Consider the following 27964-nt stretch of genomic DNA (forward strand, 5'->3'; position numbering starts at 1 on the left):
GAGAGGCTGCTGAGAAATGAATGCTAATGATCTCTCCTTCAATAACTTATATAATACATACTCCCTTGACCCATTTTTATTTTAATGTTGTTTTTAACTTTTTCTCACAAAAAAAAACAGAACACACTATTCTCTAAAACAGATGACAAATTGTGAGAACCACATAGTCTATCTTGGGTATTAAAAGGAAATCTATGAAAAATAGGTATCTAAATTTGCCTCAAGTCTCTGCTGGGTGCATTGGCTGTGAAAAGGAGTTCCTTATAAGTGGTCAGGGATTGTCAAATTTCTTTTGTTATCCCACCACCACTGACCTCTAAGGCCACCTCCAGTTCCAGGTTTGTCTTAGCAAGAGACTTCTGACTGAGTAAAAGTGAGTAACTGCAGAAAATACACTAAACAACCTCACAACCTCACTGGGGGCTCTTCAGCCTGCACAGCTCTCTAGATGTATTGAAGACACTTACCAGGAAGCCTTTATGTAGTCTGTTTGTCCTCGTGTTTACTGATAGGTAAACAAACATTAAAATGTTTCCAAAATATCCAGAAGTGATATTTTTAGCTGCCAAAATGTATTTTGTTACATGATTTATATTCTAGATCAAGTGGTACTAAATCAATAGAGCTTTTTTTACAATTTACAACAAATACAATGTTCTTATTATGTAATATCCTTCTAAAAGGATAAACATTATAACTTTTCATATGCAATATACATATTAATTTAAAAATAAATTATCAATTAAAAAATACGTTATAAAATAAATTTTAAGTTTATTATTTTAAAGTTAGCAGAAGCACATTAAGCACATTTCCCAAAATACCCACTGTAAATTATTGAGTTAAAGACTTTGGTGCATAAAATATATATGAAGAAAGTGGAATACTGTTGTGTACTTTGTTTTGTTTTTTATATTTAGCGACCACTACCATCTAACCTAGGTCCATTAGGTATATATGACGTCACACTTCTGATTTTATTTTCCGCTACCCAACTTTTCTTTTACTTGTAAAATTCCATATTAATATTCCATATTAACTTGGTTGAAGCATACACAGAGAGAAACAGATTAAATGAAGCAATGGTTTCACTAAAATCTAATGCATCACAAGTGCTACCTACAGTATCAATAGTCTTTGGGCAGTAAATTACATAACGCAATGCGACACATTATTTTTAAGGTAATTGGAAGAAATACTGTGTGTTCTGAGTGCCCGGTTCTGTATGTGTTACAGAGTGTTAAAAAGCTGTATCATAATCCACATTGGTATAGCTAGCATGAGCCCCATCATACAACAATGTGTGCATAAAACGCATTGTGGGTGGGCCTTGTCAGGGCTGAAAAGTGGATTAAATTTAGGAACACTGAAAGACTGTAAGAAAGGAAAAAATGTTACACATAAACTGGATGAAATATGAAATGAAACAAAAACTTCAGACCTGGAAATGGACAGACTATTAAAGCGTCTCCAAAGCTAGTGACTGTGGTGACAGTGAGGCACAGTGTACAGTGCCTTTAATGGTTAAACACTACAATCAATACTGAAAGTGAAACTTAAACTAAGTTTTTTTTTAGCTGTCATCTCCTGATTGGTCCTCTGTGTTTCCTATAAATACATGTCCTATGCATCCAAAGATTAAATCATTTGGATTTTTCTGGAACACCAAACTAGGTCACTTCTTTGAAACTGGTAAGAAAAAGAAGGAATAAATACTAATAATTAATATTGATTTCTTCTCTCTGCATTAATGCTGTACTTAGATTGTTTTAAATTGCAACAGCAGAATAACAGAGATGCCTTTGTAAAGCAGATCTACATGTACAGTAGGTTATTATAATTATTATTATTTGTATTTGTCGTGTTGTTGTTGTTGTTGATAATCATATAAAAAGCACACAAGGAGAGGAAAGAGCAGAATTAATGCGATTACAACTAGGGTTTGGAATGCTGTAAGAATGTAAATGGGCAGACACAGAACTAATTAAATATCTTATTTTTGGGGGATATAATTCCAAAGCTTTGGGGTATAGCAAATGAAGGCCCTGGCACCCATAGTGTGTAGGTGGGCTTGTAGGACAGGAAGGAGACAAGAATTACACTAAATATTGTGAGGTGAACAAGTGGAAACATGTAAATGCTGAGTTGCATTATTGTTTCAATGATTTAATTGCTCAATTATTATTTCAACTGAAATTATAATAATATTAGCACCAATATCAATACCAATTATCATAATATTTACACCAAAATGACCATGCAATTGCTAAATTACATGGAACACTGTTAGTCAGAAATTACTGTAATGGTTCTATACAAAAGTGTTACTCTCACTCTCTTATTAATCTATACATATAATAAAACTTTTAATTTTCTGTATACTTTTGATTAATACAGATGAATGCAGATATTCAGAAAGATTTCATGAGGATTATAGTTTTGTTTAATTAGGCACTGGTTTTTATCCCAAATTCTTAACATGGTATTCATGCCTCTTCTAAATCACTCAAAACAACCATGTAACTGTGTATGTAAATTTGAATTCTAAACACACATACAGCACAGATTGATCATCATAAATGTCACAATAGCAATGCTGATTGAATGTAACACACATAATTGTATTTCAATACAGAGATGGGTGGTTCCAAATCAAAACCAACACCATACCAAGGTAAGATTAATCTTTCATTCAGAATCTACAAAAAATATTAGAACAAGAAGTTCCCTCAACAGCCAAAATATTGTTTCTTCTTTCTACTTTTCACCATGGAGTTAATCATTATTTGTTCCCTGTTTAATAAGCACTACACTTATCCTATGTAGTGAAAGATAGGGTTCTAACTTAAATGGAATTAATTTAAACAAAAACACAAAAAAACACTTCCAATTCTTGGGATATGTTGCTCTTTTATCAGAGATCACATTAAAGGTTGTTTGGCTTGTTTGAGTGAGTGTGAGTATCTTGGAATGCATTTTATCTGTCAAACAACTGTCTGCACATCATACTCACCCCCTTACCCAGCCAACAGTGACTACAGAGAGGAACGGGGAATGGCATTAAACACTACCATGAGTTTCATGGTGCCCTAAGAACCTTCTCATTTCCTGAAACACAAGCCGAGCTCCTGGAATTCCGTCTCACCTTGATCCACCCAAGCCCTAATATACCCTAATATAGGGATATTTCTGAGACATGGAGGATATTTTGATACTCTTTGGCCTGCAATTGATGATGGTGCTTTTCCTGAGTCGACAGGACCTTAGGAATACAGCAGGTTAGCTCCTTCCTCCTTAAAATCCAAGCTGACCTTGTGTAAAACCAGCTCTATTTGATCTCTTAGGTTGATTTCCAAACTGGGAAATGGAAGATATCCCTCTTGAAATTATCCACAGCTACATTGTTTCCCCAGGTCTACCACTCACAACTGTAATATTTTCATTTCTCTGGGACTCTTACTTCATGTTACAGAAAAGGTATTTGTTTTTTCATGGCCCTTAACATCTGTAATGTCACAAATATTTAACAGACAGTTATCATACTGATACAAACAGTATGATAATCACACAAATGACAATACATGCAGTTTTACTATTCTTCCTCTACAATAGCAAAAAGATATTTTAATATAATTATATATTAAATATATACAGTATATTAACTATATGGTATAATAATACCATAAAAAGTGAAATTTTATGTGGATATAATATAGAACATGAAAAAAAAACAATTACTGTTATTATTTTCAGTATAAAAAAGATATAAGAGAATAAATGTCAAATGCAGTTTAACAAAATATTCTACGATAAAATTGACTTTTAACACAATATTAAAAATGAACGGTGTCTCCTTTACTGTCAGAGGTTAATTTCCAAAAAACATACATAACAAACAACAAACAAAATAAAATAGATTTGTGAAATGATCTGCTGTAATAGAAATGGCTGATCGTTCACTCACAGATTAGAGACGAGTTGATTTACTGGTGATATGCGAGAACACTTTCCAGGGAGCAATATAATCATTTAACCATAATCAAAGCCCCTAAAATAAACTTAGAGGCATAAGATGGAATCAATTAACATCACTGACAATGTACACAGCTGTCTTGTTTGCACTGGGGTGAGGATAAATATACTTAATGTTTTGAGTTCTTTCTTGCATTGTCAGACTGTGAATAAATTAAAGCATTTTATTGAACAGGCATTTGTGATTTTAATCAAGATGGGGGTAATGGGAACTCTCTATTCTTCTCTCTATTATATTATAAACACCCAAAAATAAATTCAACGAAAGGCTTCGAAGAAAGAGGCGTTCTTTCCTTCTGGTTTAACAGTCTGTGCAGAAACAAAACAATCAGGTTAAACAAGAGAGTGTGGCATTACTTTTTGTCAATGAAAAAATAAAGTATTTTCATGTTGAATTAGTTGTCCTTTTGGTTGGATAAACATGAATAGCATGAAGCAACACGGGGTCATTGTTATGATTTCTCTATTATTATCAAAACCCTCAAATCGTTAGATTTTGATTATTTTGGAAACATTTTGACATGTTCCTTGTAATTGCACTGCTGTTGACATTGTAGCAATAGACAAAATGAAATGCTTGGGGTTTGTAATGTAGGGATTTCTATATTTATGTCTTAATTTAGTGGTTACATTAGTGACAAAGGCTAAACTTTCAGCTTCAGTACGCCATATGGCCGACCTTACATACATGTTTGGCCGACATTACATGTTTAAATAAACAAAAAAACAAGTAATTTATTCCTTTATCATGTTGGCTAGCTAATGTCCTCTCTTTGCTAGTTAATGTTACTTCACTTTGTCGGGCGTGATTTTTTTAGGCAAAAAACAGGCTGTTTACAGCCTGTTTCATGTTCTTCCTGAGATTGATGAACGCAGTGTCAAAATGTTTCCATATGAAAGGATTCATATGAAAGGCGGTGACATCACCATGCTGGCAAGCCGGCTTTCACAACCTGTAATGTTGGCCATATGCGTTAGAATATATTTAGATCTTTAAATTAATATCGTTATTAATTTCTTTAGCATCACAACATTGTCCAATAATACCTTTCTTGTGTCTAACTTTTAGTTAAGCAGGATTTGAGCAACAGACCATAAAAAAACAGGATTAACTTTTTTCTATCTCTTTCTCACCCGCTGCGATTCTGGTGTTAATAAAACGTGTTTACAAAGAAAGTGAAATACAGTAATACTACCAGCTATATAAATACATATACAGTATTTAGATCCTTAAATTAATATTGTTATAATTTCTTTAGATACTAGATTCCATATGTGATACTAGATCTTGTTTATATTAGAGTTATATCACTGGGCAGAGGCCAGCCTGCTAGAGCACCACAACTTCGTAACACATGTTTTTCCATACTGTAGTTTGAGTCTTTGTGTAAGCTGTAAGTTCTTTTTACTGTATTTCTTAATAAACATTTGAAACACTTTAATTTTGTAAACTTAACACGCATTCCGTACAGAAATAAAATAATGTTTTCTACAGGTGTTAAGCAGATTAGCAGGTTACTGACAAAATAGTGCACCGTGCACCACTGTGGATGTACGGAACTCAATGTGAGTTCTGTCTTGCATTGTCAGATTGTGAATAATAAAAGCATTTTATTAAACACGCGTATGCGATTTTAATCAAGATGGGGATAATGGGGACTCTCTATTATATTATAAACACCCTTAGACTGGACAAAAAGATTTTTTTAATTTTTAAAAAAGAAATAAAAAATGAGATATAATGATGTGTTCCTGCTTAACTTAGACACTGCATGATTTTAAAAGCTATAAAAACAGGTTTCGATAGTTAATAACAACTTTTTACGTGCGAAAAACGGGTGATTTTTCTTCCTTGTGATCAGCTTAGAATCTTTGTGTTTCCCTCCACATCACATTGGGCCTAACAACACCTTTTAACTGTGACTATATCCACGATATAGCACGGCCTCTCGTACCTTATTGCTTAAATAATTAAATTCTGAAAAGTAGTCATGTAGTTATCACTTAACTTTGAGTGTTTTGTGATATTTAGAAATGCCAACAAATTCAATATAGTGTCGATGATATTTATTATCAGTTATAACGACAGCAGTAGCAGCTTCAAATTATTTGTTGTTATTAATAAATGATTTAGCTTTGAACAGTTGTGATATTTTGAAATATAAAAAATGTCAATATATAGTAGTGTCCATAACATCTGCCATTTTAGTTTTTCAAAGAAATGTGTATTTGTTAAAAGAAAACTCATAGCAACAGCTGGGTTAGATCCCCAGGCATAGAGGGCACATGCTTAAGCCATCATGCCACAGACGTAATTACTGAAGCATACATATCCAAAGAAAGTGTACTATTGTGATAATTTGAGCTACAGTACATGAATATAATTATATTGCTAATTAATTTCTTTAGATACATGATTCCATATTATATTCCCTATTAATCAAATTCTAAAAGTATGCTTTTGTTTACTATGATAACGAGTGTATTCGCAGAAAAGGTTAAAACATTATAGCTTTTCACAAACTTTATAAACTTAATATAGTCCGAAGGAGCATTTAAAATGTTTCCAAAATAACCACATGTAAGACTTTGATGCTTAAACTGTTTAGGAAGAAAATGGAATAATAGTATGTATTTTTTCTTAAAACTACCAATACCAGGCATGTGCAGTTTACATAATATGTTTATGTTCCTAAATTAATATCGTTTATGACCATCAGACGTGTTATGCTCCTCTTCTTTTTATGCTCAGCTACAGTGCTAAAATTTCCCTTTAGTTGTAAAATTCCATATAAATATTCAATACTAAGCAAATTAAAACATGCACAGTAAAGAGATGAAATTATTCAATCTTTTCACTAATGACCAATGCACCACGAGTGCCCCTGTCGGTCATTTTGGCCAGCCAATCACGTACCGCAGTACAACGCAGTGACTTGTGGGTAATTGCGTGTGGTACGGGTTTGTACCGTGCATTTTGAATGGTTGCATTGGTACATTTCTTAATTTAATAATAACCACATTTTTTTTGTTATTATTTTTGTTATTATATTTTATAAATATGCTGCCTGCCAGTCAGTTAAGAACAGAACCAGTTAAGGACAGCACCACTGATAGACAAAAAAGTTTGCAATTTAAATAATTTTGTGTTGCTACAGTATCAAAAGCAGCAGTAAGAAGCGTAAGGATATCTACTGTATAATGTAGCTCCTGAGTCTGAGGAAATAAATAAATCATTCAAAACCCTGAAAAGAGCAGTCTCAGTGCTATGAGTTAAGTGGAAACCAGACTGAAATGGCTCAAACAAGTCATTGGCTATCATATAAGACTGTATTTGATGTGCAGCCACACATCTAAGGTTTTTTCTATCGAACTCCTGAGATAGAAATGGTAAATCATTTTGTCAGAATCCAAGCCTGGTGTTTTTCTATAGGAGTAATTGACATAGTCTTTAAGGCATTAAGGTATTTATACACTGTGATTTACCTAAAACATGATACACTGGAATAATCTACTGTATGTTGTACATAGCACAGATTTATAAGAAAACAATGACATCCTCTTTTTCTAAATGGTTTATGACTTTACTTCAAATTTAAAGGATACATTGCCCACTATCAGTGCCTCTACAGGGAGCAATGTGCACACTGTAAACAACAAAAAGGCTAGGAACCTCATTTTGTAATGAGCAGCTCTTGTTTTAAGTGATATTATACATGTCATGAAATGGAGAAGTATTTGAATGTATTTTTAAAGCAGTTCATGCCTCTCCTTAGTGCTGCCATTAGTCTACCACTTGTTTTTGTGTGTATGTGTGCCTCCTGCAGTTTTGTATACTAACAATGGCTGACAGTGTTACAGTATATTATCTTTTTTTAACAGATCCACTAAAAGAGGCCACCAGGAAACATTCCTTACTAGCAAAAAACAACATGGATAAGGTTTCTGAGTATTTACTGAATTAATGCATATTAGACAATCTTAAAAACATCATTACTAAAGAAAGAAGAGACTAAACAATGCTTTGTGCATGATGCATGGTATGTAGCATTAGTCCAAGTCATAAACAAGGGGCGAATGTGTAGCCAAAACTGTGTGGGTATAAATATAAAAAATGCAAATTATAATTTTTGAAATAGCACACTGAAAAAATATTTAAATTGGGAAAAACCTGGAAAAACTCAGTCAAAATTAAATACTGTAAATTTGTCTAATATAACCAGCCAAAACACATTCAATAAAACACTTAAATGTATAGATTTAAAAATATTAATAGCAATGAAATATAATGTTTATGCTTTGAAATTGTTCTTCTAAATTACATTTTCATTTAATCATTTACTTCAGTATTATCAGCAGTGAACTGACTTATAAACATTATTTGATTTCAGCTTCTATTGTAGCGTTGAAATAACAAGTTATCTTTGTTCTCTGGCACAACAAAGTAATTTTCTGGTGACAAGCTTCAGAAAAACATTTTTAAAAAAGTTGATTCCAGGGCACAAAACAAACTATTTGTTTCACATATTAAATATTGTAAGTCCCAAGCGTCTGTATTTAACAGACTTGGGAAAATGAGAGCAAGGGCAAGCCTGATTGATGACCTGTTGCCGCTTTGTTTGTGCTGCTGAATTCTGGATCACTTTTCATTTCTTGAGAGAATTTAAGTATAGCCACATAAAAACAGTAACATACTGAATCACAAAAGTACTATAGACAATATAGAGGGCATTGGAAATGGAATAATAATTGTGGAAGTGCTTTTTGATAAACGGAATTTTGAAGTGGCAAGAAGATGTAGTTCTGTGATTCCAGAAATGTATCCCAAATGTATCCCAATGGGGCAGAAACAGTAGTACAGAAAACAGAGGGATATAGTGCTTACAAGTCTTTTATGATTTCTTGTTTTCAATTATCTTACAGACAATCATGAGGGAAGCAAAAGACTATACTGGAAAGTAAGTGCTCCTTAATCTGTGTACTAAGATACAGTATAAGAAACACATTTCTGTGTATAATTACAAAAAACAATTACACCTCTTTTCATATGTTCCGAATTATTTTCTGCTTTCTTTCCTCTTTTTTTCTCATGAGGATATGATGAGTATAAATGTACTGATTAACTGATTCTAAGCTGTTAGATTAGTGAGGTGTTTTCTCCTTGGTTGATATGCATTTCCATGTGCATTTCCAAATCCCTTATCCCTTAATATCCTTTAAATCTATAGTTTATAGTTAGATTAGAAAGATTATAGAAAGATTATCCCCACAGGCTTGGGTATTGGCTAGGATTCAAAACCAGACACAAGGCTATTCCAATTAATAACTAATACCTCACATTGAAGAGGTTACAATATGCAATCACAAGTTATTTTCAGAGTAATTCAAAACTACTGACATCTTTTTTAAAACATTAAAGTTAAATACAATATATTTTTAGAGCCAATATATATAATATACAGATAAAAACATTCAAAACATGCATTAGAACCCATTGACGTGTTAGAGTAGCTTCCCTTTTCTTTGCTGTACCAAAGTGTAGCTCGTTTGTGCGATACACTGACCAAAGACACTTGTGGAGCATTTGTGTTGGTGAACAACAAGAGATCCTAAAGTCCTGAGCAGATCACACCTCAACAGTTGATCCCCTCCTCTTCTTGGGCGTCTAGCAGTATCCTTTAACCTACCAGCTGATGTCCAATAAGGCAGAAAATAAGATGCTATATCTGATGCTATATCCCAGGATTACGAAAAGATAAATACTGACTTTAACAATGTGCCTGTTACTTGAAAACAAGAAAAATAAATACTTTTAAATGAGTAACATTAATATTAGCAATATTTTTGAAAGTTTAAAGTGGTTACAACTGTATTAATCCCTATTAACCTTCTTGAAATTAATAAGAATACACAAAGAAATTAACAAACACATTAACACTCAAGTTACAGTGAGATCCAGTCAGCAAAGCAAATTAGAAATTCTTCCAGATTCTTTCTAATATGTCTCCTTTTGCATTTTTAGGAACAGAAAGCGCCAAGGTTGCACATTCTTCATGTTCGTTTTATCTCCTTCCACAGGACATATGTACGGGTTTCACAGACTCTCTGTGAGGGGGAGACTAAGGCTGTTAAGCAGAGAAAAATCCAAATCCAGAAGGCCCTGAGTAATCTGAAAATTCCTTGTAAATTGGTATGGTTTTTATTATTTTTTATTTGTTTGCAGAAATACATATTCAGAGTATTTTGCAAAATGCAAGTACAGTTAGTTACTGTAAGCATCATACAAAAAACTGCATTGTTACCTCCCAGTGTGTGGTCTATGTGTGTTTTTGTTATGTTCCACACTGCTGACCCTTGATTATTCTCCCTCCTCCATTGACCCACCATTACACCACTGTTCCATATGACATAATCATCAATCAGCTTCTCAGCCAATCAGAATGCATCTTATTCAGCATATAACATGGAGGTTTTCTGAAGGAAGATGCCTTTTGTTTGACTTCAGTCCCGTTTTGCTTTGCTTTGCTTTGCTTTGCTTTGCTTTGCTTTGCTTTGCTTTGCTTTGCTTTGCTTTGCTTTGCTTTGCTTTGCTTCGATTCGCTTCGATTCGCTTTGCTTATCGCTTCGATTCGCTTTTGCTTTGGATTTGTTGGTTTGCTTTCTGTGTGTGTATTTTTGTATAGCTTTGGCTTTGTTGTTTTGTTTGTTTCTGTTAGTTTCTTTGTACTTTCGTTTGTTTGTGTGTTTATCCTTGTTTTGCCATTACCTTGCCCTAATGTGTTATATGTTCAACTTTTGTGGTCTTTTGTACCCTGTTCCTGTTGATTACTCTTGTTTTCCCGTATTTGTATTCCTAGTTCACTTGTGTTTTTGTGTGAACTTTTGTGTATAAGGTTAGTTTAGGTTGTTGGGTACATTCTACACACTTATTTGATTTTATATTGGTAACACTAGTTTAGTACGGGTGAGTGCCATTTGTCTTGTATGGTTGTTGGGTATTCAGTGGAAGTTAGCTAGGGTGTAGGAGACGCCGAAGACCGTGTGTTTCGGGTTTTCTTTTGTAGTCAGGTTAGCTTTCCCTCATTTTCTTAGCCAGCTCCATTTTGTTTGTTATTTTCTTTTCTTCGGCACCACTCTAGTTCCTTACCCCTGTGTGTTATCGTGTCTTGTCAGTCACTTATTCAACTTAAAATGATCACTTCTGCATCCACCTTTGTTATCACACTTCCTAGTCCCTCACCAGAACCCACCTGCATCCAAAAATTATCCTAAATGTTACACCCCTTTACCCCTAGACACTTGGGGTTGTAACAGCATCAAAATCACAAAGTTATTATCAGGAAAATAAAGACATTTTATTTTGTAGCAGGTGCATTGTCATGTTAGTGAAAAGATATGACATAAGAAAATTCATTATGCTAGTTAGCATTTGTCGTAGGGGTTTATTGTTGCTGTGAATGCCACAGGCATGTTACTCCTTTCCAGATTACATGGATGCAGTTAATAGATGAGAGGGTGGTGAATGGACAGGCTTTGGGGAAAATGGAGAGTACATAAAGTCTAATAAAAGAGGCAGAGCAGAAAGGGAAAAAGTGTATGGGAAGACAAATGAAACTAAGATTTTGCAGGCTTCTGCATTGTCTGAGATAACAGTAGGCAAGGATCAGGGCTCTGAATTGTGTGCAAAACAGGCACCTTACAGGTCTTAATAGGGAAGGGACTTGTGAAATGAAGTAGAATAAGTAAATGGAAGAAGAAATAATTCAGTTTGAACCATGAAATTGTAGGTTGAGTTGGAGTGATTAAATAGCGCTGGTGGAGAGGGTGACAGCCAAGATGGAGTTACAATATTTCATGCTGTTTTAATGATCCTAAGTGGTGATATTACAAATATCATAACAGGTTGCACTTTTGTTGCTGGTAAGTAGATTCTTGCACTGTTGTTATTTACATTAGATGCTTTCATGAGAGAAACATAATAGGAGAATTTTAAATTTAAATAATTCTGAATCTTCTTCTCTTTAAGGGACACCCTTGAGTGGAGTAGGGTACACGATACACAGTTGTGATATCTCAGTAACTTTGCAATTCATTTACACTATTTAATAGCCTAATAATTATCTGTCAGACTCACACACTGTTTTTTATCATGCTCTTTCTCTTGCTTCTCTCTTCCTCAATCAGGACTGTGTCCCCTCTATCGCCGTGCTGGGCTCAGGGGGGGGTCTGCGCGCCATGGTGGCTCTCATGGGGACTTTAACTGAGCTTGGGGCTCAGAACCTGCTGGACACCATCATGTACCTGTGTGGAGTGTCAGGATCTACCTGGTGAGTCTGAGAGACTGGGCTCTGGGGTCCAGGTTTGTGCCAGGTGGATCTGTGGTATCAATATGAATTCTGAAGGTCGCATAAAGCAGCAGAACTTCTAATTCTGCTCTAATTCTGTAAGATATAAGGATTGAGCTCCGATGTTTCTCCTATCTCTACTCTTGTTTATGTATGAATGCAGGTGTTTGACATCTTTGTACCACAACCAGACCTGGTCCTCTGAATTAGAGAAGGCAGAGAAAGAGATGGTGCAAAGACTCACAACTGGCTCGTTTGACTGTCTAAAAGCATTGGCAAGAATTATGGAGGCAGAAAAGAATGAGAACTTTTCCATCACAGATATATTTGCATCTACAGTTGTGCACGACATGGTGAAGCAGGTCAGCAGTCTTTCCTGCCTGGGTTTCTAGCATCTTTGTCATCATGTATTTGTGTATTTCTGAAAGTCTTTCTCTCTCTTCATTGATGCTTCTGAGTAAAGCGTACAGTTTAATGTGGTAAATTGTTATTACTAAAGGTTTTATTTCCCTACAATATATCTTTGCTCAAAAATGAAATTCACTTTTTTATTTTTACTTTATTTTCATTAGTGCACACCATTGGTGTGTACAATAAAATAGGAAAGGATATAGAAACAAATTAAAGGAAATTCTGGGATATTTTATTATGATTTGGTGCTTTAGCAAAAGTTTCATGCTTAAGGTGATGTGACCTTACTATTCAGGACAAGTAACTCTAAAGGGAGAACACAAGTGCTGAATCTAGATTTTTTTTAATTACTAGAGCTGAAAACTAACCTTTAGATAATCTCTAATTGTATACAGCTATGTGAGCCCCACTGAAGATCTCAGAGACCCTCCAAACCTGGTGGGAGTACCTGGGGAGTACCTTTGCTGGGTCTTCACTACAATATATTTTTTCCAGGTGGATGAAGAACATTTTTCTAAGGAAACCGATGATGAAATGAACAACCCTTACCCCATCTTGGCAGTTGTGGACAAGGAGCAGAGACAGAAGGATGAATACGATAGAGGTAAGATACATAGCTATATTAAATACTGCACCGACGTTTGTGTACCAGAAATGAAAATTAGGTCATTTCCCAATCAGAAACCGTGGTTCAACCACGACATACGCAATAAAATAAAAGATAGATCCACCGCGTTCAAATTGGGGGACGAAGAGCTGTACAAGAAATCACGGTATGCATTAGAAGAAGCCATAAAACGCGCCAAATGGAGCTACAGAGTGCGGCTTGAAACGCAGTGCGCTGACACCCGGAGGCTGTGGCAGGGATTACAGTCAATCACAGGCTACATGGACTGCCAGCCAGGAGATTGACACGAACGCATCCCTGCCTGACGAGCTGAACCATTTCTATGCCCGCTTTGAACACGGGCAATGCTGAGAAGACCCCAAGTGTGCAGGGTGAGTTTGTTCTGAAACTCTCAGAGCAGGACGTGCAGAAGACTCTGAGCAGGATGAAAATCCGCAAGGCTGCAGGGCCTGATGAGATACCACCTCGCGTCCTGAGGACATATGCAGCCCAGCTGACTACAGTGTTTACGGACATCTTTAACTCCTCCCTGTTACAGTCCATGGTCCCCACCTGCTTTAAAAAAAACACTATTGTTCCAACCCCCAAAAAGGCAAAAGTGACATGCCTGAATGAGTACCGCCCAGTAGCATTAACATCTGTGGTGATGAAATGCCTGGAGAAGCTGGTGTTGTCACACATCAACTCCTCCATCACAGAGTCCCTGGATCCCTTGCAGTTCGCCTACCAGAACAACAGATCAGTGGATGATGCTGTCTCCCTGGCTCTGCATACAGCCTTGGAACACCTGGACACTAAGAACTCGTATGTGAGAATGCTGTTTGTGGACTACAGTTCAGCATTCAATTCCATCGTACCCAGTCAACTGGTGACAAAGCTCAGGGGATTAGGTCTGTGCAACTCTGTCTGCAACTGGCTGCTGGACTTTCTTATCGAGAGACCACAGGTGGTGCGGATAGGCAATAAAACATCAACACCACTCACCCTGAGCACTGGAACCCCACAAGGCTGCTGTCTGAGTCCAAGGTTGTACTCCCTATTTACTCACGACTGCACAGCAAGACACAGCAACAACCGCATCATTAAGTTTGCCGATGACACCACTATAATAGGACTGATCAGTGATGATGACGAGTCCACTTACAGGGATGAAGTTGTACAGCTGCTTAGGTGGTGTCATAGCAATAACCTGGACTTGAACATAAAGAAAACGAAAGAGCTAATAGAGGACTTTTGGAGACACAGGCCACACACTCACAGCCCACTCAGTATTGATGGAACGGAAGTGGAAACAGTCACCAGCTTTAGGTTTTTGGGAATTCACATCTCTAAAGATCTAACCTGGACTGTGAACACTGACTCTATCATGAAGAAGGCTCAGCAGCGCCTTTATTTCTTGAGGTGCCTCAAGCGATGGGGGATGCCAATACATGTGTTGGTGAACTTCTACCGCTGCACTATCGAGAGCGTCCTCACCAACGGGATCACCGTGTGGTATGGCAACACCTCTTCGCGAGAAAGAAAGGCACTGCAGAGAATGGTCAATATGGCCCAGAAGATCATCGGCTGCGGTCACACCGAGATTAAACAGCTCTATGAGGACCGCTGCCGTGGTAGAATTCTGGCCATCACAGAGGACAGTCACCACCCCGGGCATGAGCTCTTCACCCCACTGCCCTCAGGCAAGAGATATAAGAGCATACGGACACTTACCACTAGATTCTTCAATAGCTTCTATCCACAAGCAGTGAGACTGGCGAACACATTTAGCCATCCCCCTCGGACCACACCTACACCATCACCATCTACCTCATTGTAATTTATTTATTGTACGTCTCCAGTCATTGTTTACACGTCTGTATTGTTTACATTCAAACTGTCTGCATGTTTACTTGCACATTGTCTATTGTTTGTTTGTACATTGTCTTGGTGCACTGTTTGCACTTTGTTTTGTTTTTTTTACACTTGTTTTACAATCGAGAGACTTTCTGTAAGTAAGAATTCCATTGTACCAGCACCGGTTACATATGGCAATAAAGTTCAAGTCAAGTCAAGTCAAGTCAAGTCATGATGATGGATGAACATAAATCTTATTTAAAATCCTGCAGAAAGGCCATATACAGTATTACATATTTTATAGTAAATGTTAAATGTTCACAGACTGCATTGCTAGCACCTAATCTGATCTGAAAAATTATGACCAACCAGCTGCTACCAATAAAGGTAAGGAAATGATCATTAGAGCTAAACTATAAGGCTATTAACAGTCCAAAATAATTTATATTTTAAGAAACTGCCAATATGTATTTAAAAAAAAATAAGGACTTGTTTAACTTCTTTGATAATTGAACCCATGTGTAAACTATTATTTGCTCTATGAAATAATATATGAAGTCAACAGCCCTGGCAGGTTATACCAACAAATCATAAGAGTTTTCTGAAGTCTGAACTTTTCTGAAGAAAAATATATTTTTTTTATTCTAGTGTTATTTACCCATGTTTTCCCTTTAACCGAATAGTGTTCCTCAATTAGTTTGCGATTAAAACTATTTTCTGTTCTCTTCAAAAAGAACTTAAACTAAAAACCAATAAATCCTTCTGTCTCCTGGTAAAACTCAATAATTCCTTCCTGGTTTCTCTCACGCTACACAATATAAAAGATAACAGTGTGCCTTCTCCTCCTTAAATACCTGAGGCGGATGATTTCCTCCATTGTGTCCAAACTCCTTAATTTCTTTTTCTTTTCCATTCAACCAAGGGCTGTTTAGGACTTAGAGATTCATATCCTTCAAACTAGCCATGCATGCTACCATATACCTTAATTTTATAAAGGGTATAAACAATTTTTATGGACCTCCAACCAGGATGTCACAGTTCTCATTTTCAGTACATTTTTCATATACTCAACAACTACAGCAAAAGTTGGACAAGGTATTACATTAAAACAGCAAGAATATTAATTTTATCTATTAACTAACAATAATAATACCATTTAATATTAGAAAAATAGACACACAAGAGTGGCCTCAGTGCCTTCAAAATGGGTTTAGAGATTAGCATGGATTTAGGGATGAAAGAGTTTTTCTAGTTCTGGTACCCTTTCTCACTTTTCTCACTCTTCTGCTCTTCCTCCTTTTCTCCGTGTCTCTTCCTCTCACAGGGGTCTGGTGTGAGATTACCCGCCATGAAGTGGGGTATTCTGGGTATGGAGCCTTTGTGGAAACACCATTCTTTGGGAGCCGTTTTGCAGGAGGGAATGTGGAGGAGCACAGAGATGAGATGGACATCCTGTACTTGCAAGGTCTTTCTTCATCTTTGTTGTTACACTATAGATGAAGAAAAAACTTTACTTGGATGCCAAAGCCTTTGATACACACAAAAGATTTTTAGGCCAATGGAGGAACTTTACCATATATTACTATTGGACTTCAGTTTATTGTGTTGGGCTTTTACATAATGTTTGGTAATGGTGATAAGACATTCCATGTGTTAGATTTGCATTAGGAAATTAGGGAAATTAATAATTTTATAGGGATGGCTGTTCCCAGGTGCTCCTAAATTATCTTGAATGGAAGAGATGCCCATGGTGACTCCACTAACCGCTGACCACATAATCTATGTAAACTTTTGGTTCACAGAGAAGGGTTTCTCAACTCCCATTGCAGAAAAACAACAGAAACAAAACTCATCCTGAAACTAGGTTCACACCTCCCCCTTTCTCTCAATGACTGACTTGTTTTCAAGTAATCTTCTCTATTCTCATGCAGGTTTTGACTTCACACCTTTCTTCACCCCTCTCCACTTTGCACTTTCTGAGCAGCCTCTCTGCCTCTTTGCCCCTCCCTCCTCCTCTCCTCTCCCAGCTTTTGTTCTTCTGTGCAATTTAATCTTTGCTGTCTGCCCTGTCTTTCTCACACCTGAAGAAGACTTCACAGCCGGAACATTGTGTTTTCTCTCTTCTCTTTTCAGCATGGAATAAACCTTTTAGTTGCTCCTTTGCAATTTAGGTTAAAACAACTATCCTTTTTCTGTCTTAGAAACGGCCTTGTTCATAATACCAGCCTTGTATTAACTGCCGGTAAAAAGAAAATGGCTTTGACTGAGTGAGGATTTCCACTTTTACTTATTGGGTTAAAACAGGGACCATCAGTACGGTCTGTTTGGCATGTAGGCTTCTATATATCAGGAACCATATATGTGCAGATTTTCCAGCTCCGCTACAAGAAGTGATCTGTTACACAAGGGTAGTGAATTAAATAGTCTGATTGTTTCCATGCTGTGATTAAGTGACCTCAAACCATTTTCATTGCTCTCTCTCTGTTTTTTACTATTTCCTCAGGACTGTGTGGCAGTTGCTTCGCTGACTTCCAGTACAATATAGGTATAATTTTAATATCTTGTAAGTAATGAATGTGCTGTATGCTCTCACAATCTGCATCTACAGCTGCACCCATTCAGAATGTGCAAGGTATGACAAAAGTACAGTGCAACAGCTTTTTAGTTTTCCAAATAATCTAATATAGGACTGCAGCACTCTGTAGAATCCTTAATATACTGTGGGTCTGCATGTGTTCTTCACAGTTCATCGTATTTTAATAATAAAAATCAAATGTGTATTAACCCATTAGTGCTTTCCTGAGCTATTCATACTGTACAATAATACTAATTCGTAACATAATTTTTCTATTTAATGCAATGTAATTGTGAATAAGTAGTAATGTATTATTTATTATTAATACTGTGTATAATGAGATAATTTTATTTTAGATTTTTTCTTAACTATATTATATATTGGTTTTAAAAACTTTGTATCAAAAGCAAATAAGCATAGAAAACAGGAGCAGTTGGACAATGGCTTTAACTATGCTTAATTAAAAGTATTTTAAGACAGAGGCAGTGAGTGAGCCAGACAGTAGGTAAGAGAGAGAAAGAGAAAGAGAAAGGGCAGTGGCTGGGAATTGAACCCAGGTCAGAGCCATAGCAGGTGAGAACTCCACCACTTAACCAAAACATCACCTTGCTTTACAAACTAAATTAAAAATTACAAGTGTTTCATTTTCCATTACATTGCAAATAAGCCTTATATATAGTATATAAATATAGATTGTATAACCAACACACAATTAAAATGTACTGGAACAAGTAATAGGTTTATTCCATGCTGAAAAAAAGAAGAAAGAGAACACAACGTTTTGGCGGAAACGTTGTTCTCTTTCTTCTTTTTTTCAGCATGGAATCAACCTATTACTTGTTCCTTTGCAGCCTACGCATGCTGATGCACCTACCCACCTGAACTATTAAAATGTACTGTTATGTACTGTACTTAGAAAACCTTAAACTGTACTTAGAAAACCTTAAACTGTTTAAGCATTTGTCTGATTTTTATGTTGCAGAATGGATTTGCAATCAGTTGTTAAAAGGGAACACCGAAGAGACTAAACAAAAGAAAGATATGAAGGCCATTCAGGGTGAGTTTTTGAACCTGGGAAGTATAGAACAATTTGAAGAATTACAGCCAAACTAAAAGGTCATCCTCACCTAAATTAACACAAGATACATTTATTAAACATAAATTGTGCACAAAACATATACCAGTCTGCCTGAATACAGGCAGCAGACCTTACTGTGAGGGTTATCAAAATACAAGGTATATAATCCCAAAGAGATGCAAACACAAAGAGATACACAACAGAGAATATATTTCAATATCTCGTTCGGCTATACCATATCTAATCAGTGTCATTACCCACTGTTAGACTAGACTCGGAAGTAAATACATTACTTATGAATTAAATTGATAACAACTTGTGTTGAGGTAACAATTAAATTCTCAAGACACAACATAGAACATGGGGTTTACTTATCCACTGTGTATGGATTTGGATTTCCTGGCACGAACACCAAAACTAGCTGACAGGCTCTGTTGCAAACTCTGTCCCAGCAGTCATCCAATAGGCGTCGTCTCGGCGTCCTCTGGCTACCAGCCACGGACGGAGGAATCTAACTGCGGCGCACAGTGCAGTCGTTGCTCCCAGGGGTCTACCAGTAGTCTGGCTGACTGGTAGAAAGTCTCTATGCACAAAGTGTGACCGCGGGTCCTCGCAGGTCATTCTATTGCACGGGAAGAAAACTGGTTCGTTCCCGGTCCAGCGCTGCTTCTGAATAAGCTATTCAGGTTGTCGATGAGGGTCCAACTGTAGGCTGCCGTTAATCAAGCGGAGCATTCACGTTGGTCGTTGCAGAATTCTGAGTACGTCAGGGATCCTCGGCCTCGCGCTTAGAACAAAGTCCAAGTCCCAGAGCAGACAACACCGGTTGTCACGTGATTGTCTCTGAGGGTGCGCGAAAATGGCCAAGGAGAGCCCCGACCTGAGCTTGTGCTATCTTTTTGACCAAGACACAGATGTGTGATGATTGGTTGAGAGTTTGGCGGGCATTGGAGACCCACGTGGTGTTACCACGCCCTGCCAGTCCCCGATTGGTTGACCAAAGTGAGAGATGAGTCACTTACTCCTGACACTTAGGAATGCAGTCCAGATTTCCTCTGGAACTCCCTAGACAGATAGGCGCCAGGGATGACCATTGATCATTAGCTAAGTGCATCCCCGTTTGGGAGTTGTTCCTTATCAAAAGAAAACTTAAATCGGCCTGCATGAATAACTTCTCTGTGGCTGCACCACAGAGATGAAGAGAGAGATGGGGCCTCATTTAGGAAAGCACAGCAACACTTAATTCTGTCTTATTAACAAGCATTGCCACTACAATGTAATGAGATAAACTTTTAATTGCAGATGAACATCATTATTTATTGGATGTGAAGGTACTTATTAAAAATTCTGAGAGAGTCAGATTTCACTGTGGATTAAATAAATAGGTTGTTTCTGCAGACCATTGGATTTGAGGTGCTGTATTGAAGATTAGAATGAGAGTCAGTAGGATTTTTTTGGATAGTGTTGTTCATGAGGAGCTTGAGAATGTGATGGAAATGTCTAAGTATAATATACTCTTAGCTATTTGCCTTGCAAAAATATTGAGACCTTTGCACAGATTTCATGGTTTGTTGATTTTAAGCTTGCACCCACAAAACTTTGAAGTAGCAATTAATATCGTAATACTCTGCTTCACAAATTAAAAGCAATAAATGAAAAGAAATAAGTAAATAGTTAATTTTAAAGAAAATAGAAAAGTTTCAGTTTACAGAACAATTCCACCAGAGCCTCACAACATTGTCCAAAAATACTATTCTTGTGTCTAATTTTTAGTTAAGCAAGATTTGAGCCCAAAAAAAGATTCACTTTTTTTCTATGTCTTTCTCACACACTGCGATTCAGGCACAGAATGGTTAAAAAGAGGTCAGACAGACAGGGAGGAGGGGTGAAACTGTTACCTGTACTGGATAAAGTGGTTGGAAAATAGGTGGATTTACATCAATAAAAAGCTTTCCAATTTTAATGTGATATAGAAGATATTATTCATAATAAATTACCGGTCTGTAAACAGTCTGTAACCATCTGTGGACGGTCTGTAAACTGAAAATATATAGAGCAGCCATGTTGTTTATTGCCTCTTTTTTCACTTGGAAGAACATTCCAATGTTAATGCGACACTGAAGATATTATTAATAACCTTTTAAATCTGAAGCTGTTAACTCTACTTCACACCTGCATATCAAGATCATGGTTTCAAAATAAAAAAAAAAAACATCAAACCATAGGTTGGATGACAACGTCCTGATTGTTTCGCAAGGATGTGAAATGTGACAATTTGTTGGAGTTACCATCAAGAGTAAAACGCCAATTTTCCACTGCATTCTGGGGAGTGTTGTTTGGACCAGAAACCTACATCTTGTCTCCATCTATCACTCTCTCACAATTCATCATGCATGAATGAGTCAAATTAAACTAAAACATGTTTATAAAGAAAGTGGAATTCAGTAGTACTACCAGCTATGTAAATACATATATTTAGATCCTTAAATTAAAATCGTTATTAATTTCTTTAGATACGTGTTTCCATATTATATTCCCTATTAATCAAATTCTAAAAGTATGCTTTTGTTTACTGCGATAATGACCACAAGTATTCATGGAAAATGGTAATCACTTAACTCACTTAACTTTGAATGTTTTGTGATATTTAGAAATATCAAAAAATTCAATATAGTGTCGATAATATTTATTATCAGTAATAACGACAGTAGTAGCAGTTTGAAATCATTTGTTGTTATCAATAAATGACTTAGCTTCAAACATATTGTGATATTTAGAAATATAAAAAATGTCAATATAGTGTCCATAATATTTGCTATTTTAGTTTTTCAAAGAAACGTTTATTTGTTTCTTTGAAGCAGAATATATCCAAAGAAGGTGTACTACTTTCTTTAGTAGCACATGAATATAATTACATCATTATTAATTTCTTTAGATTCGCGATTCCATATTATATTCCCTGTTAATCAAATTTGAAAAGTATGCTTTTGTTTACTGCTATAACGAGTGTATTCACAGAAAAGGTTTAAACATAACTTTTTACAAAGTATATAAACTTAATACAGTCAGAAAGAGCACGTAAAAACGTTTCCAAAATAAACACATGAATGGAATATTAGTGTGTATTTTTTCTTTAAACTACTAATACCAGCCATATACAGTTTACATAATATGTTTATGTTCCTTAATAAATATCGTTTATGAGCATGTTAAAGGCATGGTGAGATTCTCAAAACTTACTTTATATGATTGGAAAAGAATACGTGATCAGATTGACGAAATGCTGTTGTGTTATTTTTTGTCCACTACTATTGCACCATACAGCATACCATACCATCGAGGCCATTAATCAAAATGTATAACTTGTCAAAATAATACTGTGTGCCTGAAATAATTTGTATTTGTAAAGCAAATTATTATGATGGCTTTACTATAAATTATTTTTTTTATTTTTCTTTGCAGTTTTTGCTGACATTTGACTTTTCACCCATGAAAGTTCTCAGTGTGAGCATCCAAGTTTGGATTTTAAATGTTCACTTTCATAATGCATATATATCAATTTTAATTCAGTAAAATGAAAATGGGATTTCTAGGTAATAATATTACAAAAAAATATGGATAATAAAATTTTAAAAACTCATACAGAAAAGAAAACAATAATTATTTACAGATTTTTTTCTCTTGGCTATTATGTACACTGTCAAACATTTATGTGAAGCAAAACAGGTAAATACTGTATACAGTATATAAATCCAACAGCAGTACAGTATGAACCAGTCTCAGTGAACTTGACTCTCCAAGGGTAATGTATTTCCTATGCAGTGTGATCATTTATCTCCTCTTTGTCACTCTCAGATTTTAGTATTTCAGTTCCATTTAGAAATTATGGAATTTTGGTAAGTCATCATGGAATTATTTTTCCCTGAGAACAGAAACACATGGCATGCAATGAAACTAAGCAGCAATTAAACCAACATCGTAGCAATTATGTTTAGCAATTGTAGGAATTTTTAACCTCTTAATCCAATACAAGGTATCAGAGAAGCCAGAACCTATCCTGGCAAGCAACAGGCTCAAGTCAGGATATACCCTGGAAAGCTATATTGCATTGCAGGAAAAACATACTCACATAAGCACCTGTTTTTCCCAGAAGCCAGATGGCTTACCACTACAGTATGTCTTTGGACTTTGGGAGGAAACTTGAACACCTGGCAGAAACCCTCACAAGCACAGGGAGAGCATACAAGCTCCATGCAGAGAGCACCCCAAGTCCAGGATTGAACTCAGGGCTCCGGTACTGAGAGGTTGCAATGTTAACCACCATTGCCACCCTTTTATATATAGCAATTATGTTCTATAAGATACTTTCTACAAATCACATTTAGAATACTGTGTTTCATAAAAAAATGCAATAAATTTACACAGTTTGAAATACTGCAATAACAAATCTTACTTATCAGCATCTTTAATCAAAGGATGTTCATATTCACATTACTGATGTCAATGTGAAAAGCTGGGAACCAAGCTTTTATCATTGAATTCAACTTATTGTATTTCCTTAAGGATTAAATCACGTGTACAGGTAAAAACCAGGTTCTAATGCTGTACTTCCTTTCTATCACTTCAGATTCACTTGAAAAAATGGACCTAACACCTGATTTGTTCAAGAAAATCTTCGCTCTCATTTTAAGCTGGACATGGGGAACCAAGCACAACTTCCTGTATAAATACCCTGACACAGGTTAGAATATGAACAGCAGTGAAATACATGAAATGGTGATCAAATATTATATAGAAATATAGTATAATGTGTTAATAAAGCAGCATGCGCCGACCAGTTCTCAGCATTGGCTTTTCTGATGTTCCTATAGTTATAGTTATAGTACAAGAGTGTTCAGTTGGAGATCAAAGAGACATGCTTATAATTTTTTTAATACTGATGTGAATCATCCTGAAACAACATTGTATAAACAGTGTAATAGAATACATGAAAATGATATTGTTTCTTAAGAAAAGATAAAACACACCTGTTAGAAATTACATGATTATTATGAACACAAGTACCAAACCAATGGCATCAATATTTTTGCCTTTTATTTCCTGTCCAGCAAAAACTCTCCCTGAATATCTGGTCAATAATGAGAAGATCTACTTGGAAGATGCTGCTATTGCCAATGATTGTGGCTACCCATTGGTTTTGAGGAATGACAGGAGAGTTAAGCTCATTCTGTCATTTGATTTTTCTAATGAAGACCCATTTTTGGTAAGACGCTGTATTGGAAATCACAATATTTAGCAGTTCAGTATACTGAAGTCTTATATAGTATATAGGCTCACATGCTTTGCATCAAATCATCTTCTCCCTTAGCCAAGAATGAGATAAACTTATACAGTATGTAACACAATATATTAAAAGTCACCAACCACTTCTCACCTCTTTCAGTGTTGTGCAGTCGTGTATTTCTTAAATGGTTTTATTTTTTTCATGTTCAGAAGTGCAAGAGAAATTATGGCCTAATACAGTGTGACTGAGCATACTTTGATGAAATTATTACTAAACTAAAACAGTTCAGACCTTTTGCTATCCTAGCTGGATAGAGCTGTTTATCTTCTCTCTGTGCCTTTTCCTCTCTTCTCTTTCCTTAACTCTTGACACACCCCCATCCCCTTCCCAAACCTCTCTGCTGCACTCCTCTCTCTACTTCCATCCCAGACTGTCACTAAGGCAGCTAAATACTGTGAGAAGAACAACATTCCCTTCCCACCCATTCCACCAGTGACTAAGGAGGAGAAGGAGTGTCCCTTAAGCTGCTACGTTTACAGTGCTGATAAAACCCCCACAGTCATGCACTTCCCTCTGTTCAACAAGGACTCCTGTGAAAGTAAGTGAATCAGACCCTAATCAAACCACTTACCTTGTCATCAGGTTTTCACCTCAGACACCTGGATATTCTGTACATCAGTTGTCAGTAGAAACATCTTATAGGTAATTATGTAATCCAGTGCAAAGAGACCAACAGAAGTAATGTGAGCATGGGAAAAACTTATCTATCCAACCATCAATTTTTAATAACTTTCCCCATCGTGGCTTAAAATGAGCTGGAGCCTAACCTTGCAGGCACAGGACTATACCTTTGAAAATGGTAGTCCAATGGTGGGCAGACACACATTGTATTCAGGGGTAATTCAGAAGTGTCAGTTAACCTATATAAGAATTGGCTTCTGAAGGTATCCAGTATAGCTTGTTAAAATAATTTGTGGAAACACCAGCATGTAAAGCAACACAGTGGTCTATTTGTGATGAGACTATCTTTGATTCAGACACAGGCAAGCAAAAGCTTAAACAGATTTTTTCTTGAAAAGACATTGTATTTATTGTGATCATAATGATGTGAAGTTATTATCTTATATTTATAACTCTGTAACATTATTCTATAACATGTTTTTGTTCCAGTTTGAGTCAGAGATGCCAGTGCCTGAATTTGTCTTTTTGATTATTGTAATATAAAGCTGCTAGTATGACTAAACAAATGATCAAGTAATAGGTTTATTCCATGCTGTAAAAAAGAAGAAAGAAAACACAACGTTTCGGCCGTGGAGCCTTCTTCAGGTGTGGGTGACATCTGAAGAAGGGTCCACGGCCGAAACGTTGTGTTTACTTTCTTCTTTTATTCAGCATGGAATAAACCAATTACTTGTTCCTTTGCAGCCTATGCATGCTGACGCAGCTACCCACCTAAACAAATTATCTCTTATTAAAATGCAGAAGCATATCTCTCCTGCTTTAGCTTCCTCACAATAGATTTGTGTGGATTTTATAATAAAATTGAAGCTCTTTCTTTGGCTCCTGACTACATGGGTTTACTGTTACTTGTCTTTGGACTCTGGTCTCTATTTCAAAATGAGGTCCTATCCTGAGAGATTATGCTTAGTGTTTTGTCCCTCCGAGACTACAAAATGATCCCAGCCTTTATATGAGGTTACAGATCAATCGTAACTTTTACATCTGGTCTTTAAACATACCTTTTTATACTAATTTTCTAATTCTTTTCACAACTTGTACTGTTTAATCTTATTTTGATGTTTCTAATGTGTTTTGCTTTTAGTTTGACATATTTAAAGCACTTTAAATTGTCAAGACAAGAATGATTATTCCATCATAATTTTGTCTTCTTTCAGGCAAGGAAAAAATTGTTCAAATGAAGAACATCTACAAAACATTCAACCTGTCATACAATGAAAACGAGCTTGATGATCTTCTGACTTTAGCTAAGAAGAATGTCAGTCTCAACAAAGATAAGATTATCACTGAGATAAAGAAGGCTGTGGGTGCAGAAAGAAAGAAGTGAAACCAATAAAACCTACACAATGAAAGAGTTGGCATTTTAGAGAACATTTTTAATCTGAGGGTTTTTTTGTTAAATCAGTAGTTTTATAGACATGGATGCAGTTAGATTGTTCATTGCTAATGATTTAGGCTTCTTATTTGCATATTTTTTAAAACAGCATTTGTGGAGTTGTATTGACAGATACAGATTAAATACACCTTTATATAGAATGTGAAATTAATGATAAACTGATGACCAACATATTAGGATAGATATAATATTTCTCTTGATGCTCCTGATTATATATTTCGAGATACGTGTTGATTTTATCTGAAACCTCTGATGCAGTTTGTTGATTTTGTTTTCAAACATAACATCATTTTATTAGCGCTATACAATTTCTTGCATTAGGAATTAGTCTTTTCTTTTCATTTTCAAACAGTATTCTGAATCTGATTATTTTTTAATCTGAAAAGATGCTTTTTGTTAGCCAATGCACCTCTCTGTTCATCATATCTGGTTTAAAAGATTAAAGAATCCTAAATCTATAGTATAGAATTATAAAAAGGTTTTGAAAAAGTGAAGCAACAAAAAGTAGACTTTAGAGGGAATTTGTAAATGGAGTTCATGGAATTTATGGGACAAAGACAACTCCCACCAATCATCTGTTCACTAGTGTATAAATACTTTATACTTTCCTGTATAATATACCCCCACTGTCAACATCATTGCAGCTTTCTTTCTGTTTTTTTATAAGACAGGTTGTATCATCTTTCATGATAGTAAGGCTGTTATTCCTCAAGACAAGTGGTTTAAAGCAAACCATGTCCCTAAGGCTATATTTCCTTTAACTCCTTATTGGGATATATGATGAATTAGAAACATTTTCTAGAACCCCAATTTAAGAAGATTCAGAAATGACTGGGTGTTAAAATGAGTATTTTATTTGTTGGATCATAATACATTCCTGTGTCTTCATAATATGATTGTTACATCATATCATAATACTGCCTATTCTTTAGAAAACTAGAAATATGTACCATATGATTCAGTACAATACTAAATTGGCAGTGAACTGTAAAAAAGAAGATAAATTTGCTGACAATGCACACAGATTGGGTTTTAAAGAACCTGCTGCCTTATCTACAGTATTACAGCTCTTTTCATATTAAATCCAAGCAAAATACAACATCTGTGTTTCCACACAGTACTTTTAAAGGAGATCCATGGTTAATAGAGAGGAATACAAATATGACACAGTACATACATGAAGCCTGTCAGGGAATGTCAGAAAGTGTTAAAAAATTGTACTCTTCCTTGAATTTGCTACCAGATAAAGAACTCTCCACATCTGCTAACAAGTAAGAGCATTTATTTTTATATGCATTACAAAATTTAACTAGCTTTGTTTTGGAACACATTTGAACATAATTTACCTAAGAAAATGTTTTCTGTTTAAGATTTGGTGAAAAGGAGAAATATAAAGATTGCCATGATGCAATAATTTCATTTCAAATATTATTTTGCAGATTTGCTAATAAGCTTTATTATGTGTAAGCTTTGACTTTTGCTGAGCATGTAATAAAGGCCATCTCTCAAAGCTGACTGTATCTCTTTATGTCTGTGTCAATGTAAGATGCTCATGTCAGGCTTGGTGATGCTCTAGACAAGAAAATAATTTCAAGGTTCTATGATGAGTCTGTTGCAGCTGATTCCCTTTGGATTCGTCTA

The 27964-nt window shown here is 35.7% G+C and overlaps 1 protein-coding gene across 8 annotated transcripts; it reads left to right on the top strand.

The window, feature by feature from the left end:
- The first annotated feature begins 1606 nt into the window (after positions 1 to 1606).
- LOC148647114 (cytosolic phospholipase A2 gamma-like) lies at positions 1607 to 27833 on the top strand. 8 transcript variants are annotated; one of them, XM_088609355.1, is made up of 17 exons: positions 1669 to 1692; positions 1784 to 1826; positions 2636 to 2674; positions 3345 to 3477; positions 7915 to 8127; positions 8956 to 8990; positions 10111 to 10222; positions 12217 to 12359; positions 12541 to 12739; positions 13284 to 13392; positions 16577 to 16717; positions 17756 to 17797; positions 18810 to 18884; positions 23533 to 23646; positions 24014 to 24168; positions 24619 to 24787; positions 26085 to 27833. In XM_088609355.1, exons 5-17 carry the CDS (start codon positions 8110 to 8112, stop codon positions 26252 to 26254), a joined length of 1482 nt encoding a protein of 493 aa, XP_088465481.1. In that variant the 5' UTR covers positions 1669 to 1692; positions 1784 to 1826; positions 2636 to 2674; positions 3345 to 3477; positions 7915 to 8109; the 3' UTR covers positions 26255 to 27833. The 8 variants fall into 8 exon arrangements, with proteins under 8 accessions (XP_088465477.1, XP_088465480.1, XP_088465485.1 ...); XM_088609354.1 differs by lacking the exon at positions 1784 to 1826 and having other exon boundaries at positions 1627 to 1692; XM_088609359.1 differs by lacking the exon at positions 1784 to 1826 and having other exon boundaries at positions 1627 to 1692; positions 7915 to 8072.
- The last annotated feature ends 131 nt before the right edge of the window (positions 27834 to 27964 follow it).

The sequence above is a fragment of the Lepisosteus platostomus genome, chromosome 16 (assembly GCF_059453375.1).
Source record: "Lepisosteus platostomus isolate fLepPlt1 chromosome 16, fLepPlt1.hap1, whole genome shotgun sequence".
Classification (NCBI taxonomy): domain Eukaryota; kingdom Metazoa; phylum Chordata; class Actinopteri; order Semionotiformes; family Lepisosteidae; genus Lepisosteus; species Lepisosteus platostomus.

Excerpts from the sequence above, each read along its gene's own strand:
- LOC148647114 (XM_088609351.1), top strand. The coding sequence starts at position 1,626 with ATGCATCCAAAGATTAAATCATTTGGATTTTTCTGGAACACCAAACTA. Across the intron at positions 16,718-17,755 it reads GGACATCCTGTACTTGCAAG|GACTGTGTGGCAGTTGCTTC; the intron begins GTCTTTCTTCAT and ends CTATTTCCTCAG. Across the intron at positions 17,798-18,809 it reads TGACTTCCAGTACAATATAG|AATGGATTTGCAATCAGTTG; the intron begins GTATAATTTTAA and ends TTTATGTTGCAG.